The following is a 22754-nucleotide window of genomic DNA, read 5'->3' on the forward strand; positions in this document are numbered from 1 at the left end:
CTTCTGCCTCTGTCCTGTGCGTGCGTGTGTGTGTGTGCATGCGCACGGACAGGTGCAGGTGCTGACTGAAAGGATAAAATGACATCGCTCTCTCCGCGCTCTCGCTGTGGACCGCCGTCATTTGAAGTCTTTGTCGGACATCCCGGTCTCGCTGGAAATGGACTGAAGATGGGTTGGTCGAGCCAAGTGGATGTGGTTGGCAGCTCTCTGATCTTAAACCACTTCATAGGACATGTCACGCCGCGCTAGAAAGTTTCAGCGGAGTTACCCACCCGCCGCCTTCACTTTGTTAATCCAGTGGTCCTGTGATTAAGGCTGTGGTGCACGCTGTCGTTTTGCATTGCAAATTATAAGTCGGGCTAAGAGCACTCCAGAGATTTATGGAGGGGGCAAAGTGTTTTTTTGTCAAAGTTAAAACTTTAGTCCTGGAAGGATTATGGATAGAATTTGCAATATATGTGGCAGTGCAATTCCCTGCTGGTGCATCTCGGTTTGCAGTTTGAAAAGTTGTATTTTCAGAAGTTTGCTTTATTCAGTGCAGTGGAAGAAAAGGCACAGCAGGTGTCCAAGTAGCTGCAAAATGGGTACATGCACACACATTTGTCTGCTCTTGTCTGTGCTTAAAATGAAGATAAAGTCTTCACCAGCAATTCATACCAAGGGTTTACATGGGCGGAAAAACCTGAGGGTGAATTATAACTTCTCTGAGTCTTTGGCCTCTGGGTATTCGATAGTGGGAGCAAGGCTTTAATAGTTTTTAATTTTTAATTTTACATCACATTGCTGATTATTTATTATCATCATTAGAATAGCATAAGTACTAATATAAAAGTGAATATTTAATCCTGTTTCAGGGGTTCATGGCCCAGGCCCATCTCTTATTTTTAACCTTACCCACCGGCCCTTGGAACTGTTGTGAAATGCAGCTCTAAAATGTGCCAAAAATACATGCACAGATCAAAGACGTAACGATAACCACGACTAATTGTAATTGGCAAGATAGCTCCCAAGACAACCAAAAGCAGTTTTAGTGGCTTTTATGAAAAACAGCAGAATTCATCGTAACAAAGTCAAACTAAGACTTTGCTTATTGTAATTTGGATGTATTAATGCACAATATACTTGGACCTGTAACAACACTAAAGTTGATGTGCACCACTTAAAGAATGAAAACATTAAGCTGTGTTCAAGGGCAATTTAGTACTCAAACTTCAAAACAGGGCAAAACAGAACTAAATGGCTGGCACTGTAAAAGCACAGTGTGGGTTGTGTATGTGTGTAGGATTGGAATACTTCAACACCTCCCCTGTTAGTTATGCAAACACCACGTGGTCGAACTGTGTGTGATCTTGAATTACACATCACACTGCAGACAAGGGTAGACAGGAATTTCCACGGACTGTTGTGGTGTCATGATGTTTGCGGATGACACTGTGATCTGTAGTGAGGTGGGGAGGTTTGCCCTGGAAAGCCGAGGAATGAAGGTCAGCAGCAGCGAGAAAGAATAGTGTGTGAACGAGAGGAACCCAGGTGGAACGGTGAGGTTGTAGGGAGTAGAGATAAATAAAGTGGAGGATTTTGAGTGCCTGCGGTCGACAGTCAACAACGATGAAGTGTGGAAAAAAGATGAGCAAGAGTGTGCAAGCAGGTTGGAACGAGTAAAGTGTGATATGTAAGAAAAGACTGAGCAAGAATATGTAAAGAACAGATGCCGGTCATTATGTTGAGCTTCAACTCTGATGAAAAATGAATTTTGTCTGTCAGACACAACGGTGGTAGTAGTTTGGTTAGTCAAATGGCTCATCCACTTTTCAAACTTTTCGCTGCCGCTACAGACTTTTCTCTATCCGGTTTTCCACTGATGGCATGCACTTTCTCTAATTATCCTACTCCAAACCTCTTCCTGTCGTACTTTAATGCTTTTCTCCGACTTCGGATACAGAAATCCTCAGTATTTATTTTTAGATGATGGGCTGCAACTCTGACCAAAATCGCCAAAATTTGCAGTACCATTGTTTTTTTTAACTGATATAAAACACTCTGCATTTTCTCTACAGGTGTAAAACCCCATTAAAACCATCTTGACTCATCGGTTTTATAATGAATTCCCTATGAAAGCTTTGATTCACAGCCTCAGTGGAGAAAATGGCTTTGGCAAGCAGCCGCACCTAGTTAAACTGCCAGCTGCGGCTTTCTCACTCAATACTGGACCAATTTTAAAAGTTCCTATCCCCATTAGTCACTGAGACACAGAAACATGGCAAACAGAAAGTAGTGAAGTTACCCTGTGGCTGCTGCATGAGTGTAGCTATTAAAGTGAGTATCAATGCAAATGCTCATCTTGAGCAAGGAAAAGAATGAAAAAATTTTTTAAAAAAATACATTTGTATAGTGTGGGTATAGTTCCGGTTTGTTAGCGTTTGGTTTTAAGGAGAAATTTGTAGCACACTTTCAAGGTCCAGCATGTAGAATTTGCTTTGAATTTTTGATTTTTATATTGGTAAAAGCTTAATATACTTAATATACTGCCCATAAAACATTAATAAAAATGTATACTCACAGTACAATAAAAGTAATTTAGTTTTCCTACCCATAGAACTTTTTTAATTATACATAAGAATATACATATAGCAGGGGTGTTGCTCCCAGTTAGCTGCCATCTTGCACCGCCATAAGCCTGGTGTGGACAATTCAGCCCACCTCACAGCGCGTTTCGTAATTAGGGTGACTGTTCACATCCGCGGCGGACAGGCATTGTGTGCGCCAGGTGCCAGGTTTGTGTGCGCAGGCCACTGTAGTTCACTGGCGAAATCAGGAGGGGGAGGGGGAGTGAAAGAGCGCTGTAATCTAAACTGTAACCACTTGATCTCGCTGTTTTCTCTCAAAATCTTCAAATATTACACACTTATCCTACAACACCTCAGAGGTGATGAACATAATAAACGCACTTAGGTAACATTTGCCAGCGCATAAAATTATGTCTACTGTCAGACATCGATTAAGGAAAATAAAACTTTACTACATGGATGGCAAAACTGTAATTGATGCATGCTTCATCGTCTTGCTTTGTTTCCAACTTAGTTCAGCTAGATGCATTAAATTAAGGCTTTGCTGCATACTTCGCACACTTTTCCAAACTTGAAATGATGGATGTGGTCTTTTTTTAAATCCAATAAAATCCAGACTGGCTATGTGACAACCCCCTGTAGCTGTGGCTGGGTAGAGCAATGGCCACAGGAAATGAAACCTCAACCGAAAGTACATACAACACAGTGATAGTGAAGCTGCAAATTCGGAGCCACAGTGGACAAAATGTGGAAAATGGAATGCATTACTAGGTAAAGAGAACAAGAGAAATAAAAGTAAAACAAAGCAAACCTAAAGAAACTTGGGATCTGATGGTTTTCATTGCGTTTTGTGTGGGCACAGAAAAGATTATTGTCGAGGGGCTGTTTGGGGAAGAAAAAGTCCTTTGACAGCTTTTGTTGCGGCTCAGCAGATGGGAGATTAAGCAGGGAAGCGTGGCCCTGTATCTTGAAAATAGCAGGGACCACACACATAAACATAAATGATGAAAAGCCACTTTGTTTTTTTTTTTGTTTTTGGAGCGACAGGTTGGGTAGCAATTCAGGAGCTTCTTCTGTGTCTGACATGGGACTTACAAAAGGGATTTACTTTTGACAACAAGTGCCTGCGCCCTACTTGACATGGGAACGCGGCTTGTGATGTTTTTCTTTTCAAAAACGGAAGCTTCCCTTTTGTTCTTAAACGCGCTCTCAGTCTGGGTTTTCTCCCAGACACCTGCTCGCCGGTGCAGTCTGGAGCGCTGGAGGCTTGAGGTTTCTCCTTGAGAAACTTTCCGAGATAAGTCTTTCTTTCTTGACAGACTCTGCCATTGTCTGTCTCTGTCTTTCTCTCAGGTGCTCGCCAAGTCACTGTGAACACGGCGGGAGGTGCACTCAGTCGTGGAGCGCCTTCCACTGTAACTGCTCCGGCAGCGGCTACAGAGGAGCGACCTGCCACAGCTGTAAGGATCTCATTTATACTTCATCATGATTTGTCAAAGTGTTCGGCAAAAATTTGAAGATCCCTCATATGTCAATAAAAACATAAACTTTCATCATTAAAAATCCAGATTTGCTAATCCTCACACATGCTCGGCTACAGATTTGTAGCGGCAAGTTCGATTTAAAAACACATCTTTGCATTTTAAAATAAACAACATTTATGATATACATTATAAATTGCCCACAAATTGGCTGTTGACTTGGGAGTTGACTCAACTGTGAGGCGGACGGAGGACAACACAGAAGGAGCGATCAATGACACATTAAACAAACAATTGACCTGCAGATCCAGTTGCAGCCAGAGCCACTCCCACAGCCACCATGGGACTGGTCTGAGGACACACAGACTAAAGTCAGTTATTAAGTGGACATATGATATGTGGGCCACTATGATCTTAAACAGCAGTTGATAAATTTCTTCCTTGGATTTTGTCTGCTGGCATTGTTATTTATAATTTCATGCTCTTCTGACAAAAGAAACATCTTGCGGAATAGATTTGAAATTTGTTGTTGTTCATACAAACAGCTGAAAGAACAAACAGATTGCTGTAAAAACACAGATTGTGGACAGAACCACCGTTGTCAGTTCTCCCAGTGCATCCTGTGATGGTAAGATTGATTTAAATGCTGACAAACTGTCACCAAAACCTTTGATTAATGGACAAGGATTAATACTGTATTCCAAACATGTCCTCCTGCTTCTGCTTTGATTCTAATCTGACTCAAAGTCCCCAAACACTTTTCCTTCCACTCAATTGTTTTACTAAACTTTAATCAGCTCAGTGCTCGATTGGGAATAGACTAACAACACAGGGACCATGGTGTTATGGTGAGTAAATTAGCCTGGCTTTTATTTTTAATTGTGTAATATGTTTCTTTTTCTGTGCGTGTATTTGCAGATATTTATCATAATAAATATCTGCAAAGCTTGCTTCATTTATGGGAAGGAGTGAAATCTCATTTGACATCTTTCAAAAAAAAATGTCGTCAAACTCATTTATTTATACATATATTTATACATTTCTTTTAGCCGTGTAGTTAGGTTGCCATCGCCGCATTTCAACAAAGACATCTTTGCAGCTAATGCATAAAGGAAAACTCATCTCTGCATGGATCTACTGATACCACACAAATTAATGAACAAAGGGATTGCATTTCGCTTTAAGTGGAAGCTCTCATCCACATTCCCCATTTTCAAGCGTCGGCTGGATTACAAAACAATTAATGTTTTTTCTCAAGACGTTTCAAGGTCGCTTGTGGTAGGTTGTGACTGTCAAGGGGAAATTTCACCCATGTACTAGTCACCCCGATGTTGCTGGAGGCCTTGGCGACATTTCCTAATCCACTTAGGTGTTTGTTGAGTTTGATGGAGGTAAAGAGTTCCATCCAATGGAAGCATGTGTTGTTTTTGTTTTTCATTATTGGGAAAACCATTTGGATTTGGCTCCTGCCTCAGACACAAAATGAAAACATTTTATTCCACAGAAAATTTGTTGTATTCAGGGAAAAATAAGACATCTGCTATTGCTCCATAATGTGTTAATAAATGCTATTGATTCTCAATGCAGTGGCTAGGAATAACTATGAAAACCTACAGCAGTTCCAAGTGGCGCAGATCAGTTTGCAGTGGTTGTACTTGACATTCCAAAGAGTATGATCAAATTGTTAGTGTACTGAAATGACATAATGCCTCCATGTAGCCATTTTCACATCTTTATTCTCTCATGCCCTTTGAGGCATCATCAAGCCAGCTGAACATAAAGAATGGTGCTATTGAAGTTGCCAAGTTATTTGATTGGGGCAAAATAATCTTTGACTTACTTCTGGAACTTTGTTGTGAGGAACTGATAAGGACTCGCTGCTTGTATCATTTTGTGGATAAAATATGACAGCGTCCCAGAAATGCTTTGTTCTAATCACTTCCAGAAGGCTTCAGTCAGACTTGGGGCAGGGAAAGAAAGATTGAGATGATTACATAGAAACATCTAAAAGCAAAGATTGATAGAAGTCACGCAGAGAGAAAGATGAATAGAGTGGCATTAGAAGCAACAGGAAGCTATACGGCGGATGAGAGGAAGGCAGACTGCACATCAGAAACATCCGGCGGCACACTTTTCTCTCTGCGTGACAGGATTTTAACCTTTGTTACGCCACCAGTGTTTTAGCTGCACCCAGTAAAAAATCATAGACACGCTGGCTTTGACTTCAGTGCCAGGCATTGATCAAATATTTCCGTGCCTGGTGGTGTGACCAGCTTAGAGTGGGGAGATCACACACACACACACACTTGAGTTTGGTTGGCTGTCGGGCTCCAGTACAGGGTTCCAGGTGAAAGAAGACTGTGAGTTGCCCATAAACTTCATAGGATTTGAGACGAGTCCCATTAAATGTGGTCCGCCATCTCACTTGGCAATCTAAATTGCATTTTTTTTAATTGAGATAGACACAAGGGAGGTGTTATGAGCGACCCAATTCCACAGATATTTTCCATGGGCTCTGTCCAAATCCACATGGATGGATATTTTTTTTCTGGCGTGTCGGGTTTCAAAAAGCAGAGCAACATTTGAAAGAAAAAATGTTCAAAGCTCATGCAGCAAAGCCACTGCCCGTAAATGGGTTTGTATTTGTAGCTCATTAAAACCACCTATGTGTGACATTGACATTTAAGGACCAATCTGCCTCTACCATTGTTGTCTCTTCTTTTCCAACTGCAAATTTCAGTGCACAGCCACTTCTCACCAGACGTGCTAATTTAGCCAGCAGAAGTCTGACTGTGTCCTTCCAAACATTCGTTCAGTACCTAAAAGGAATCTTTGTTTATTTTTTCCTCAGCAATATATGAACAATCATGTGAAGCATACAAACACAAGGGCAACACATCTGGAAATTATTACATAGATGTGGATGGCAGTGGTCCAATTCCTCCTCAGCTTGTCTACTGTAATATGACAGGTAACACACACACACACACACACACACACACACACACACACACACACACACACACTTGACTGAATCATTCCCAACTAGCTTGTCTTTCTTTAGCCTTTAGCTTCCAGGCAACCTCTCCTCTAACCTGAAACAGGTGTTCTGTGGTGGCTTGAAGGGATGGTTTTCTGTTCTTCTTCCCGTCTGTCCTCCTCTCCCGCACAGAGGATCAGGTGTGGATCGTGATCCAGCACAACAACACGGAGCTGACCGCGGCGCATCTGTCCCACGAAACCAACCAGCACGTCGCCTACTTTGGCTACGCTGCTGGCGAGGAGCAGTTGGCCGCCATCCTCAGCCAATCAGAGCACTGTGAACAGGAACTGTCCTTCCACTGCAGGAAGTCCCGCCTTTTCAGCACACCCGGTGAGTTTGAAATGCTCATGTTTTTCTGTTGTATCAAAAGGCCTGACTTTTCCTAGTGTGTTTTGACCTCTGTCAGAATGAAGGTACTTTGAAATATTCATTTTATTGTTGGCGTGCAAGTAAAGGAAACTTTTGTGTTCAATGATTGTCCTTGTTTACACTGGGAAGTGCACCTACAGTATCACTGTGTAGATATTCAATGGCTTCTATTCTTATGACCATTTTCCTGTGCAATATTTAGAAGTGCCTCAACATTATTATCAGTTAGTATTCTGCATGATACCACATTTTGCTCTTTTCTTGACCTTACTATTAGATTTTGAATTGAGTCTTTGTGTTTTTATTGTGCTTTAAATGGTCTGCATTTGCTGCCGGATGCCATTTGAAAATATGGTCGGAGTTCATCAGGATTTAATTTAAACTGGGGGCTGAAAAGCAGATCCCCCCCCCCCAACCAATCATATGCTGATATCCAAAACTTTCCGTGGGCCCACACTGTTTGTCAGGAGGAGAAGTATACTTTGTGAAGTGGCGAAAAGAAAAGTTATTTGCCCAGCAAACTTTCACTCTGAGGAATCTATATCTGGCAGGAGTGGTGAGAATTGCTGATTTAGTCAATTTAGCAGCTAATTAAAACATCAATTACATTCCTTTCATTTTCTCCACCTCAGCAACGAGACGTGATTTCTCAATTAAATTGCCAGCTGCTTCAGCTTTTCTTTTGTGTTTTAAGCGACATTGTTCCACGAAAACTAGCCATTATTCCAGCTTTTCATTTGTGCTTTAGTTGCCTCTGTATTTTGATCCACTGTGACTTTGTTTTGTTGTTTTTTGTTGTTTAATACAAAGCTACCACAGGCCATTCAGTCTGTTTGTAGAGTATTGTGATATTATTCTGTTTTTTTTTCAGGGTCTTCTCCCTTCAAGCCTTATAGTCTGCTGTGTTTTCTGTTGGCCTCCCTACCTACCTGGCTTATACTAGCCATGTTAGCTTTAGCCTTGTTTTAATGCATGAACATGTCTATTTCTGCGTGTCTGCTGTGATTGTTACAGAGGCCGCTCCCTTCAGCTGGTGGGTTGGAGGTCCGATGCCAGGACAGGTTCAGTTGCACTGGGGTGGGGCTCTGCCTGGCGGCCGGCAGTGTGCCTGCGGAACACAGGGAAACTGCCTGGACCACCATCACTACTGCAACTGCGACGCCGACTACGACCAATGGTGATGGTATTTTTTTGTGCACCTGTCGTCTGTTGTGCAAAATCTTCACATCAAAACTGTCACTGTCATCCTTGGAAAACAGCAATGAGTTGCTCAACTAAAGACGCAACAAGCTGGTCATGAAACTCCACACACACCCTTTATATATTTCACGTGCTCCCTTCCCAGAAAGTGTATGCTAAGACTCTTTGTGATGCCACAAAAGGCGCTGATGCCTTGTGCGATAGCCCCTCTGAGTCCGTCACGAAACTCACAGCAGGTCTTTATCCCGCCCTCCATCCCCCTCCACCCAACCTCCTTTCCAAATCTTTTCATATTCTTTCTAAAGTGTCCTCAGCGAGCTAAACATTTTGCCGTCCGTGACACCCAAATGTGCTGTTTTATGCAGATTTCCAGAGTTTTCTGGATGAGTACTCATGCGAGGCTGCGCCGCTGGAGTCCGGGATTAAAAACAGAGATGTGAAAATGGGGACAATAAGGGATCTTTAAGCGAACGCCACAGCCGTTTCATCGAAAGCATGTCAGCCTTCTGTCTTTTGCACAAGTATGGAAGTCACCAGGTCAGCCTGGACTGCTCAGTGCTGTTTTGCGTGGGTTCTGCCAAAAGGTTTGCAGCAGCACAGAAGCATATGCTTCAGAGTCTGTTCCACAACATGATATAAATTAATCAGTCCTCCTCCTTTAATTTCCCAACCACACTACTCCACCACCACCACTCAGTGGCTGCCGTCAGGAGCGGGGCCTACGGAACATGCAGAAGCAGCCCCAATATATTGAGACGTAGCACTCCATGTTTTATTCCATCCTGCGCTCAAATCTTTTTCAGCCGAGGCTATAAGCAATTTTGTATTTAGGTCACCTTCTCTGATCCTGCAGCCGGTGGTTAGCCTATTTTCCTTTTCTGCGACCAATCCTCCTTCCGTCTGCCTTGCCAAAGGTCTTTTCCCTCTATTATCTCCCCGCCTAAATCTGTGCGGCTCTATTTTTACTGCACCTCTCCTTCCATCAATCCCATCGGATTTGCCGGCACCGAGCGCACCCACACTCCCCAGATGTTTTTTTTTTTTTTTTTTTCATTTTTCGAAGAAATAAATTTCACGGCGACAAAACTGACTGTGTTTGGAATTTGAAACAGCAGCGAGTGTGGTGAATCCGCGGCGGGTGAATCACTCCTCGGCCTACGTGCGGCTCTGGAAAAAGCCATCTGTAGAACATCGGCGTGGACGCGTTGCGAGCCGATGAAAGAGAAATGCTCGTCTGCGTTGTGATTTCTCGCCGTGAGTCTCAGTCGGGACCAAAGTTAGACTAAGTGATCTGAATGTGGCGCGTCCCGCTTCCTGTCGCACAGCTGGAGTTCAGGCGGCCTGGAGGTGGAGGTGGCTGCGTTTGACATTCCAACAGTCGCACCTCTTCTTCTCCCCGTCCTCTAATCTCTTCCCTCCTCTCATGCCTTTGATTCCCCCTCCCCTATTTTCCTGCTTTTCCAACCCCTGCATCTTTTATTTGCTTCTCAATTTGTGCTATTTTTCCTCCTTCCTCTCTCCGCCCTGCTCCTCACTCTCTTCACCTCCATCTCCTCGCTTCTCCGCCTCTCCGCTGACTCCTTCGGCTTTTGTCCCCTTCCTTCGCCTCTTTCTCCGCACTCGTACACGTATTCATCTTTTGCTTCTTGTGCTGGGTTTCCCCGACTCCCTCCTCTGTTCTCCCTGACACAAATTTCTTTTTACCACCAGTGCTTCTCCAATCCCATTTCTTTTTTATGCAGTTCTCCCTATTATTATTATTATTATCATTTAACTATGCAGAACATTTTTTTACATATACGCTTCAACCTTATCACCATCGTGCTGTCTCTCCTTTCTCCATCTTATTTTTGTTTCCTTCCTTTTTCCTGTCCATTACTTCCTGTATTATTTGTGATTTTTTTTTTCACTTTTCATTTTTACCTCTTCCTCAGTTAGTTTCCTCCCACTGTCCGCCTTCTTTATTCCGTTTTCTCATCTCGCTCCTGCCTCACCCCCTGTTCTCCCCCATACTCCTCTCTGCTCATTCCTGTTTTCTGCTTCTCACACAATCAACTTCTTCTTCCTTGACATTTTTTTACTGCTGCCCACCCTGTATTCCTACCCCTCCTCCTTCCAACTGTTTTCTCCTTCTCTATACCTCCTCTGTTTCTTGCCTTATGCCTCCACCTTTCTCTTCATTGATCTGTTTTTCCACACCTCCCCACTCCCTGTTCTGCTTGTACTTCTAATGCAGGTCGAAGGACTCTGGCCTGCTCACCCACAGGGAGACCCTCCCAGTGCGTTCTCTGGTACTTGGGGATCTTCAGCGGCCGGGATCCGAGGCTGCGTACAGGGTGGGACCCCTCCGTTGTCATGGAGACAGTAAGCCCACCTGGGTTCTTATTCTGTACACCGCTGTTGCTGCGAGCTGCCACGTGTGTGTGTGTGTTTTCTAGTTTTTCTGTCTTTGTGGGTGCTGTTTCTGACACTGTTTTGATGGATATTATTATATTAACGCTTAACTACACGTTGCAAAAATAGGCCACAGCTAATTACACTACACCTAATTAGCGGACCATTAGCTGAATGCTGTGATGCCCTTTAATAACTCCCTCACATGGAAAGGCCGCCAATGTGCACCCACTGAAGCGATATATTTGAGCCTGATTGCATCTAATTATGGCTTTTTCCTTTTAATGAGCGTAAACAAAGAGCATATCTGGAGTCATTATCAGCTGATTAGCTCAACAGCTATTTCAGTTCATTCATTCATTTAAATCATTTGTTTGCAACTAAATTTTGATTATGCCTTCATTGTAATGCTTCAAGAAGCCTGTGGGGATGATTTTGATGAACAGGTTGATGTCTTTTGTTCACATGTCCTCTTCTGCAGGGACATGATTAGTCCTTTTAGGCCAGTAGAAATGTTCCAAAATAACAAGACACGGTCAGGGCCAGGTCTGCAGTCTTGCTTTTAAACAGGCAGCAGCCACTGAGCTGCACACAGCAACCACGGAGGTAGAAAAATAAAATAAAATAAAATATATATATATACTGTACATACATATATCTGGCCCTCAAAAGTAAAGCAGGGCTGTGAATTGAAGTTGTTCTACTGTTTGAGAAAACTGCCCACTCTTTAACGCTGAAAGGACCACGTTGACCTTGTTTTATCGGGCTTTGATAGAATCGTTCTAGTTCCATGGTTTGCCAGCGTGTCCTTTTAAAAACAGAAATTGCATACGCCAAATTAAGGCATGGAGCAAACTGGCTGGGGAGTCGCTGCTTCGTCCAGAATCCCTGTATGCTTAGCAGCTACAGAGGACAGCTGGCTCTAATTTAAAGGATGACTGCCACCCTCTTAGTGGTGAGTTTCAGCTCCCATCGGAATGGAGGTTAATGGAATCCATTTGTGAAAAATAAACACAACTGTGTACCAGCAGCCATCAGAGCCACTAACAAGTCAGACACATTGTGGAATTCGACAGCTTCTGCTTTGCCTTGTCTCCATGGCACATATACTGTCTGTATTCTAACTTGTTTTTTTTACACATTTTACGCTTCGTATCTGCTGATTCACCTGGGCCTCCTTCTTTCCATATGGCTGCCCTTTATGTGTACAATAAAATAATCAGAATTTATTGAGTTTTTATCCACAAACAATATTTCAGAACTATACATTTACTTTTCAATGTCACTATAGCATATGAAAAAAGAAAAAAAAATCAATGTATTTAAGGAAATTAAGCATTTAAGATGCTTATTTTGTGTCTTCCAGACAACTACTGGAACGCTGCATTTTTCGACAAGGAGACCTCTTATCTTCACTTCCCCACCTTCCACGGAGAGCTGAATGCAGAAATCTCCTTTTTGTTCAAAACGCCGTCCTCCTCTGGAGTCTTCCTGGAGAATCTCGGCATCAAAGACTTCATCCGAATCGAACTCAGCTGTAAGTGACAACTGAAAGATGTTCTGTTTCATTGCTTTGAAAAGGACAATACGCCATTTTCCTCATATGAGGCAGTAAGAAATTGCTATGTGAAGCTCTAGTGGTGTTATTCCTCCAGGGGTAGAGCGTGACATCACACACCCTGTCTGTCTGTCTGTCTGTCTGTCTGTCCGTCTGTTGATATTGAGCCCTTTCTGTGTTAATACCTGTGAATTTTTGCTTTCTCCCACCCATCCAAACAGTTGCGCTACCACTGTTAATCAATAGCTAAAACCAGCCAAAAGCGTTTACCCACCTCTAAGGTTGGTGAATGCACACATATTAAAGGTTTCTGCTTGTGTGTTTTTGGATACTGGGAGTGGGTGACTGTCGGTCTGTGATTCAGGATAGCAAAACACAAATACCACTACCTTTTACTTTCCTTACAAAGGCAGTTATCATTCATTTCTCAAACTTAAATTAAAAAATAAATTTAGGCAGTCCGACCACTGATGTGTAGAAGGAAGCGTCTCCACACTGCACCAGCTGGACGACTGAATGAGTCGTACCACACAGACTTTGGCTGGACAACAGCTCGTGAGTCAACTTCTACCATATGTCAAAAAAACACAGTTTTCTTTTCCCTTCCACCTCCATCTCAGAAGAGCTCAAGCTGTGCTGATTCGTTGGTGTCACTTTTACCAGCTGACGTGGTTTCATGCGGTGAATGTTGATGATGAAGAAGTGACTGAGTGAACAACAAACAACTCCACGCAGCCTTCAGCTCATGTCTCTTCATCATAGTTCACATCATGAACCTATTGGAGCCATGTGATTGTGGAGAAGATTAATGAGCGCTCCAGGCAAGCCTTGATTAGCGTTAGCAAGTTTAGCCCCATGGGTAGAGACGCATATTTGTTTCACTTCTTTCAGAAGTAGAAAATGTTAAGATATTTCCTGTTTAACATAATTAACATTCAACGCTGAGGAAAAGATGGGAGGCAGAGGTGGATGTGGCAGAGATTGAAATGTTTATGTTCTCGTTGGCAGTGACCAGGATGGACGGGGTCAGGAATTAATACATCAGTGGAACAGTGCGTGTTCTGTGCCAAGGCACAGGTGAACCATATCAGAAAATGTTCTTCGCTAAAATGTAATTCCCTATCGAATCAGTCGACCTCTTGGCTTTGATGTTATGTGCTGAAGGTGCGCGTCGGCTTTACTTTCAGTTCCTGCCGACAGCTTTTCAAAGACAACAAAAGCATGTCGGTTGCATCAGATGATGCAACGGCTAAGCAGGTTTTAATAAAATATCTATGGCTCTAAAACTGTATGTATTCAAAGAAGATAATCCTTGACTTTTAATGCGATAAAGTCAGAGGTTTGTTTTTCAAGGTGGGTATTTCAGGGGAGGCTGCAAAATGTGTTTTTTATTATCCATTTTATCATTTATAGAATTTGTATCGAATTAAAAGTGTTCTTTTTATCTCGTTTCAGTGCAAAAAGGCCAGGCTAACAACGCAAGTTTATTGTCATACGTTTATGACATTATTCTCATAAATGTATGACCATATCTTCTAATATAAAGTTGCAACTTTACTTCTAAGTGTCAAATTTATCTGTTTATGATTTTTATAAGGTTTGGTGTGCAGGGCTATTTAGTATTACATAGACTGTCTGGCAAACCTTATTCATTAGCAACTTGTTTTAGAGGTTTGGTTGGCAGGTTTTTGAAAGTAGGCTTCACCATCCTTCAGAAACACAGCTTCCTTAATTTAATCTTTTATTCACATTTTCCAGCCCATTGACCTGCTGCCAGTGTCCATCATATTCTGACGTGAAGCATTGTTTTAGGTTTTAGGTGTTTTCTGTGGAAATGTATGAGATAAGATTATTACATCTTGCTCATTTTATTTGTGCGCATCTCATATTCATATGTTAGTAAATTGATAAACACTTAGCTAATGCTAAATGTTAGCCCACTTACCAGTTGAAAGTCTGCAGTTGCCACTGCCTGGCTAAACTGAGGATGAGAGTCTTCTGCTGTGGAAAATCAGCCACCCTCACATCATCTTGGCATTATAAAGGAAGTCAGGCGGTGAAAGGAAGGCCAATGTGGAACAGAAAGCCAATCATGAAGCAGAGCCAGACATCATAACTGCCACCTAAACAATCTCACCTTCTAAGTAAGGTCCAAACAGACCTTATGGCTCCGCTGAAAACAGAGCTACCGAGGTTTAAAAAGGATTTCAGTTCAAGATAGTGCAGCAAAGCCTTTCCAGTGAGCCCACAGGCGCAATAGTAGTATCTGGAATCTTTTTTTAGTTAAATAGACAAGAATTTTGATTAGTTTCACACAAGACACCTGAGCTAACCCGTTGATTTCCAGACAAAATGCTTACTGTGAAAGCATAGCCTTTCTTTTCTTCTGATCCTCACCTTGATTTTAGGATTTTCGATGAGCTGACCATCGAACGACGATTAGTCCTTTGATAGGTTGAAGTCACTGCATTGTGCTTCGTAATGACACATTTATGCCGAGGCAAGTCGTTGATTTGGAGCTAAATGGAAGTGTTGCATGAAAAAGCAATAGAGCTCATATTAAAGGGCAAAGGGTCGACTAGTTCTCTGTGAAATTGCTGCCTAGCCCTTGAAATATTTCTCTTATTTTCTTTGCGTGCATGATTTCTTGTGTATTTTGTCTTTATTTTTTTTATTTTTTTTAGCATTGTAATCTTCCCATTCAAACCTATGTGTGCAGACACTCACCAACTGTTCAATGATCCAGCAAACTGACCCGCGAACAGACGTGAGGCTATGCGACTGATTTGTCTCGGCTCGGTCTGCCCAGAGACGGACCAGTGACTGTCCACTTCACACCTCTGCCAACAAATTATGATCTAAAAGCAAAACTGGCTCCTGGGTTGAAGGGAATGCGGCACAATCTGGAGCTAGACTGAAGAATTGGTTGCTCCAGTGAACAATGAAAGCAAAAAGTCTCACATTTTCAGCTACGTCTGTTACATTTTTAGTGTTGACACTCAAGAATTGGACTTATCTGATGTGAGAATTTTAATCAGCCCTGTTTTTCTTTCTTTGAAACCCAGAGAAAGGCAGAGCTCACTCAAAACAAATGAAGGATGACGTTTCCTTTCATTGTTTTGATGTGTAAATTAATTTTACGTGAAACATAAATAAGCGCGAAGGAAACGACTTCGCGCGCTGCCGCGTAAGGTGTCGTCAACATCATTACACACGGCGGCACAGAGCAATGTTAAGTGTTTCAGGCCGCGCATGGCCGGAGCCGCGAGTGCCTCTGAAGTGACAAGAAGGATTTGCAATGTTTCACTCATCAGACGATGTGGTTATCTCACGGAGTCGGGATAAGATCGACAGATCGTTCTCCTTCCTGCGCTTGATATCAATTCACTGCGTATTTTCATCCCTCCCTCCTCTTCAGCTTCCTCTGAGGTGGTCTTCTCCTTCGACGTGGGGAACGGGCCGCTGGAGGTTCGGGTGAAGACCGAGGCCCCTCTGAACGACAACAGGTGGCACAGCGTGCGGGCCGAGCGCAACGTCAAGGAGGCCTCGCTACGCGTGGACGAGTTCCCCGCCACCACGCAGGAGGCTCCTGCTGACGGACACGTCCAGCTGCAGCTCAACAGCCAGCTGTTCATCGGTGAGGGCCGAGCGCTTCTAGAAAATCAGCAGATTTCTAAATGGGGAAGTTAAAGGCTCCAGTTTATACCCAACTTTCAGGTCTTTATTTTGTGTTCTTGGTGCCAGTTTAAAAGGATTTTGCATTGGTACATAAAATCAAAATTGCAGTAAGCAGCTTATTTAGCCCTCAGTTTACAGTCTCCTGCGAAACCACTTGAGTTTAGCTTCCTAAAAAAGTAGCTGCAGCCGCAGGTGTTACTGTCCTGTCCACAAATTATCGTAACAAAAAAAAAAATGAGTGACTTTTGCATAATGTGTTTGTATTCATTTTGAAGGTTAAATAAAACCTCAATAGCAAGCAATTAGTCTTAGGTAGCAAACAGGGTTGCAGGGTTGATTAGCTGCCCAGTCCCAACACACCTGTGCATTCAGCTGAAACATATATATATTTTTTTTTTCAGTGCTTTCAGTGCAGCAGCTAAAGCCGCAGTGACTGGATGGTTTTTAAAATTGCTGGGTGTTTAATGCGAGGAAAATGTAGCGTGACACTGCCAGCCTAATTCTCCTAAGTGGTGCTTTTGAGTTGGCGTTTCATCTCAGGGGTCAGTGCTGACAGACACAGACCAAACTATCCCTATCACACTGCAATTAAACACCAAATAAATCAAAGGGATGAGGAAGGGGGATGCAGGATGGGCGGCTGCGACTGGCTTTAGTCCAACAACAATGATGTGCATGGATCCAACGCCAAAGTCACACCTTCAAGCAGGGAATTACTGATCTGGCTTTGCCAACATTGGTCCGTCTGGCTGTGTCCTGCTTAATGCGCATGAATATTCTGTCTTCAGCCTTTGCGTGTCTGCCCATCCAAAAGAGAGTGAACCCTGAGGTCTGAGTGTTTTTTCAAGTTTTTCCTCACCTGGTTTGGGGCTTTAAGAACAGAGGGTGCTGCGTCCAATGTAAATCCCTCTGAGGCAGATTGCCTTAGTGAACCAGGGCTGTACTAATGACATTTGATGACTTGATTAATCGATTGACTTCGACTGAAGTTGAGAGCAGCTGAAATTGTCTTTCAGGAATCTGCACCTGAGCATTCACAGCAGACACACAACGGCACCCGCATACAACAAAAGGCAAAAGAAAATCATAAATGAATCTGCCAGGCTCCACGTTGGCCGATCAGCTGTGCTGAATGTCAATGACTGAATCTCCGATGACACCTGCACGAGCATCCCTACAAACTGACCCAAAAAAACACAACACAACACAACACAAGCAACACATTTACCTTCACCCATCTCGTCTTGTACTTTGTCAGTCCATTTCCAAAAGAAAGAAACATTTCTGTGCCAAACTGGAGCAGACTTTTCTATGTATCAGAAATCATTTGAGGTATAAGATTTTTTTTTTTAATCACTCTGCAAGGCTGCGATGCAGTAAACTGTCCATTATTGCCAGCCTTGGGTGTTTTTTATTGTTGAATTGTCATGAGAACCTGGGTTTCTGGCTGTTTTTCCCCCTTTGGACTAAACGAACTAAATTCAAACACAATAGAACTGTTTTCATTCAGGATCATACTGAGTCTTTATTACCATACAACAATATACAAACATTGTATCTATCGTAGCTCCTATCAACTACAGCAAACAAACACTGTCTGTTTAAACAGTTTAAACCACTTCTCCAAATCCCTTCTTTGTAGACTTTGATTAGTTTGTTTATCCTGTGATTTACGGCGTCTAATAGTTTGTGAATTGGTTTCAAGTCCATCTTCTACAGATTTCCCCCAGTTGAAATCTAGCATTCACCCACGGGTAAACAAACACTTTGGAGAGCAAATCAACAGACAAAGAAGGAGGCTGTTGATGTAATGCAGCAAGTGCGATGAGTGTGTGAGCGAGACGAATAATCCTGTCTAAACATCCTGACGGAAGTGACCGCAAGTCATCTGCTCCTGCTCCTTGTTTATTTACCATACTGAGGGATTCATAGATTGGAATGGAAATGCGACGCGGCCGTGGAAGTGATTGCCGTGAGAGTCGTGGGGTGTTTATGTTTGACAGAGAAATGTCCATCAGCGTGCCAGATTAGTGGCCCTTGATTATGAATGAATCAAGAGTTTTCCATGCTGCAGAAAGGATTATTAAATCATAATTTTGTCAGGCTCTCATCTGTGAAATTATCATTTAGAATAATGTCAGGGCCTCTGTTGCTATGAATTGTTGTGGCATCAATATTGATAATTCACTATAAATTAGGTCTTCTTTAGCTACCTAGTTCACCTCGAAAATTTATTTTCATCCAACTAGTATTGACATTTGACACAGTTCAGGTCCTCCATGACAGCGGATATTATACCACTTAAGAATTAATATAGTACTTCTCGTAAATTGGGTAATGAGAGATAAATTAAATAAATAAGACATAAATAGGCCTCTAGCCAAAACATTTGGGGCGGCTTTACTAATATGACAAATAAAGAGTGCTCAACTGTGTGCACACCCTCTACATATATGCAGAAGGAGATGCAGTATTTGCTAAGAGAACCAAGTTGTGCTGTAAACTGCAATTAGTCTCAGGCATTAATTGCAGTGCATGGGCTAAATTCAAGTGCAGTCAATCTACTCCTCCCTGTGTTCTGTGCACTCACTTTGTTACTACATCACTACTTTTATTGATATTCATTACTTGGACACCTTAAATGTCTTCATGCCATCCTCACTGTGGCTAGTTAGTAAATGCACTTCCAATTGGGTTTGATCATTGTTGCCCATTCAGCTGGAAGGATTTTGTTTCCTGACACAATTCTATCTTTGTACCTATTTAAACACTTCAATCACTTTTGACCAGGTCCCACTTTTAAGTGTCTTGCAATCGGCCCAGAGGTTTACGATGGTATAGCAGGAGGCTTTGTGGAAGCTGAAGGATTATACATAGCCGGGGTTAGTTGTTAACACTTGTACTTAACATGCATTGACGTTTGATTATAAACTCATGCTGTTTTCCTCCACACTTCATCTTTATTCAAGTTCATTGTATGTACCAATTCAACCGTAAAATAATACTTAAAAAAATATTTTCTGCAATTCACTGACTTACAACGTGAACAAAGGCAACACAGCCGCTGGCACAGTGTGCCCAACCCTGATGTTGCAGCATTGAAATTCAAGTTAAAGTTAAAGTTCAGTTTTGCTGCCTGGCAGCATGTTGCAGAAACACACTTGTCCAATTTGAATAGGCAGTAATTACATCGCCCCATACCAGGGCAACGCTTTGTGAGTAGCAGTCGCTACTGCATCTGAATATTATTTCCAGCTCACACTGTGAGATTCACACCCCACCAATTCTCTTCCACAAAGAAATTAAAGACCTTCATGCGTGCGTGTATAAAAGAAAGAAGAAGAAAAAACGCCAGCAGTTTGGAACTGCGGGAGGGGAAAAAAAATAATAATTTTGATTCCATTTTATTATTTCCAAAAAATAATAAAATAATTCCAAGACCGAAGTCTTGGATCAGCACGACGTCACCTCACAACAGTACAACAGTAATTGTCGGTGGAAACCCACTGTTAGTGGAAAGAATAGATTTCAGACACCAGGTGGCTCATCAGCAAACACTTAGCTGCCCTGCAGGAAAGAAACATTGTCATCGTGCTGCAGTAGCAACATGCGGTTGTCAATCACAATTTAGCATGGCAGGGATAAAAATGTGAATATGTTGATTGTGCAGTGGCAGATAATAATAAGAGACGTGTGGCCGTGGTTTCCAGACTAGATGGTTGTTGGCCTAAATATTTTTTTTTTTTTTTTTTTTTTTTTTTTTGTCAAAGATTAAATTGCAGGGAACAATCTCATTCCCTATTAGCAGAAGGGACCGAAGTTAATCCCTTCTAAATGTAGTAGATCATCCGCGGTATCTCATAGCATTAATTAGTGTAGTGTAGTACTGGAGATTGGTCTTGGTCTCAAGATCACTGTTTAAGAGTCTCGTCTCGGACTCTGAGGCATTTTTACTGGGTCTCGTCTCGGTCTCGGACTCGATGGACTCTGGATTTCTCATCAAGACCGGTCAAGACTCAGCCAACACTTGCAATGACACGATAATAACAGAAAATAATCCAGCTGCTGCCTGTTGACGCCCTGTTTATGACACCCAGTGTGACACAGCCCCTTATCCCTTTGTTCATTTATTTTTTTAATTTCAGGAGGGGAAGTTGTTTTTTTGAAAACGGTTCAAAATAGTTGCCAAACTCTAATTTAAAAAAGATACTGCTAATTCTTTTTTTCTGTTTTGTTATTTTTCTTTGATACATAACGTCTTGGTCTTGCCTCGATCTCGATACTCTCTAGTCTTGATAATGTCTTGTCTCAGTTGGTGTGGTCTTGACTCCAACACTAGCATTCTTGCAAAGCAGATGCGACTTTAATACTTGAATCGTGTTTGGCAGGGGGAACGGCGTCCAGGCAGAAAGGCTTCCTGGGATGCATTCGCTCCTTGCAGTTGAACGGCGTCACTCTGGACCTGGAGGAAAGGGCCAAGATCACCCCGGGGGTCCGACCTGGGTGCCCGGGCCACTGCAGCAGCTACGGCTCCCTCTGTCAGAACCAGGGTGTGTGTGTGGAGCGGGAGAACGGCTTTGCCTGCGACTGCCGGCACTCGGCCTTCACTGGATCCTTTTGTCACAAAGGTAGGAAATTTTGAATTGCCCGCCACGCCTCACTGACGCAAACATGCCAACTTATTTTTTTCCTCTTGTATTATGTTTTACATTCAAAAGTCGAAAGTTTATTCTGATGCATTCTCTCCTCACAGGCCTGTGCAAAACATTCTGTTAGGCCAGTAAAGTGAAAACCTACAATGCAACACCCACCAGACAAATCCAATTACATTGAAGAGATTTGCACAATGAACAAAATAAACCTTCGAAAGAAATAGATAAATAAGGGAGTCTGCCGTTCAAACCCTAAATGGGTAATTTCGCTTTCCTTATCCCTATAATTGTGCTGAAAATTGAATTTTGAATGGAATAGCTTGAAGCCCATTATATGCAGGGGTCTATGGGGAGAATTTTCAGCCGCACAGTTAGCCACCAAGCTGTTCTACATCTACAGTCCCTGGGCAGGAGACTAAGATGATGTCTCTGCTAAAAACATGTGGTTTAAAAACAGCTGCAGAACAACAACAGAGTCACTGAAGAAAACACCGGCAATCTTTGCAACAGTGACAAAAATGATGACCTATCCAAATGTTAAAAGACAACTGCAAAAACTAGGTGTCATGAGATAACGCGCATCCCAGTTTTTCAGGGTTAAAATCCCCAAATGTGATGCAGTCATTGTTATTACATGGTAATGAGCACCGGGAACTAGATGTCTGTGTGGTTCATTTCCCCAAACTCTGTGTTGCGCCACACAGTTTCCTCTGGTGGTTGAGTTAGTCATCCTCCCATTATCTGAACGTATTGCCAACAGGGGAGGAGCGACACTCATCACTAGTACACAACTATCAGCCTGGGATAAACGTTTTTTTGAAATTTGCTTCAAAAATGTGCTCCCATTTTTCCTCACAGGATTCCACCTGTTTGGCAACAAAGAGTTCATAAAGTTCGTTTTTTTAAAAAAAAAAGTTGATGTAAATAATATTGAAAAAAACTGTTTTGAGATAGTTTTGGAGCTGACTGTTGTCTTTATATCTTTAAAATACACATCATTTCATCTTCCAAAGACGATCATTCATTCAGTTAAAAAGGTACAAAAATACTGTATGTTCACTTAACCATATGCTTCAATGCCTGTTAAACCATGTGTTTATTTTATCCATCCACTTGCATTCACTAAAGTATCAAGATTCCGTGTTTAATATGTTCTTAATTTATGTAAATGTACATACACATTGATCCATTAATTTTTTTTCACGTTTAGCATTTATTGATAACCTCAAGGATACAATGGACAACGAGTAATTCCAGAATGAGTTTAAAGCGCTGATCCCATTTCAATGTTTTTCAGTTGGAAGGTCTGTTCACCTTTCAAATCATTGACCTCTGACACCGCTAATAGCCTTACTGTAATTCTATTAAACGTGTGGGAAGACTTAAAATCCTGCCTGTGCTGTGTGACCTCCTTGAGTGCTTCAGATGAAAGTGGTAATGAGAAAGTTGTCAAGGCCTAACAGCAATCTTGGTACATGGATGTCTCACTTCTCCAGCTTTTTGATCTGTTCATAATACGAGTTTTTAGCCTCGTGGCCTTCATTTATATGCACAGGAACTTTTGAACAAAAGGCTTGAGAAGTCATCCGATTATATTCCTATTGTTTCACACAGGCATAGTCACGAAATGTCCATGACCAAGGATTAGATGTATGGCAATATTCCATATTCGAAATGGACAAAGACTGTTGAATTAACACAAAAATTAAGAATATCTGTTAAGTTTCTTGAAGTCATCTAGTTCATCGTAAAAAAAAAAAAATGAATTGTTGGCCAGTCATGCTGTTTCAATGGGCAATTATGGGTAGCAGT

General features: G+C 42.2%; 2 protein-coding genes and 1 long non-coding RNA gene across 3 annotated transcripts in view; 1 reads left to right on the top strand and 2 right to left on the bottom strand.

Moving 5' to 3' along the window:
• LOC142900668 (glypican-5-like) overlaps positions 1-22754 on the bottom strand; it is a 446285-nt gene that overhangs the window by 361669 nt on the left and 61862 nt on the right. The gene's annotated exons all lie outside the window — the stretch shown is intronic.
• Positions 1-22754, bottom strand: part of LOC142900976 (uncharacterized) — a 114559-nt gene that overhangs the window by 86375 nt on the left and 5430 nt on the right. The gene's annotated exons all lie outside the window — the stretch shown is intronic.
• The window catches only part of LOC142900970 (contactin-associated protein-like 4), an 88388-nt gene that overhangs the window by 54474 nt on the left and 11160 nt on the right, over positions 1-22754 (top strand). Inside the window, exons 11-18 of the mRNA XM_076045615.1 lie at positions 3921-4027; positions 6900-7019; positions 7221-7421; positions 8475-8637; positions 10897-11024; positions 12421-12591; positions 16031-16249; positions 20679-20918. Coding sequence (XP_075901730.1) covers positions 3921-4027; positions 6900-7019; positions 7221-7421; positions 8475-8637; positions 10897-11024; positions 12421-12591; positions 16031-16249; positions 20679-20918 — 1349 coding nt within the window. The remainder of the gene's footprint in view (positions 1-3920; positions 4028-6899; positions 7020-7220; positions 7422-8474; positions 8638-10896; positions 11025-12420; positions 12592-16030; positions 16250-20678; positions 20919-22754) is intronic.

The sequence above is a fragment of the Nelusetta ayraudi genome, unplaced genomic scaffold (assembly GCF_046127955.1).
Source record: "Nelusetta ayraudi isolate G7.1 ecotype Tasmania unplaced genomic scaffold, CSIRO-AGI_Nayr_v1 ptg000084l, whole genome shotgun sequence".
Classification (NCBI taxonomy): Eukaryota; Metazoa; Chordata; class Actinopteri; order Tetraodontiformes; family Monacanthidae; genus Nelusetta; species Nelusetta ayraudi.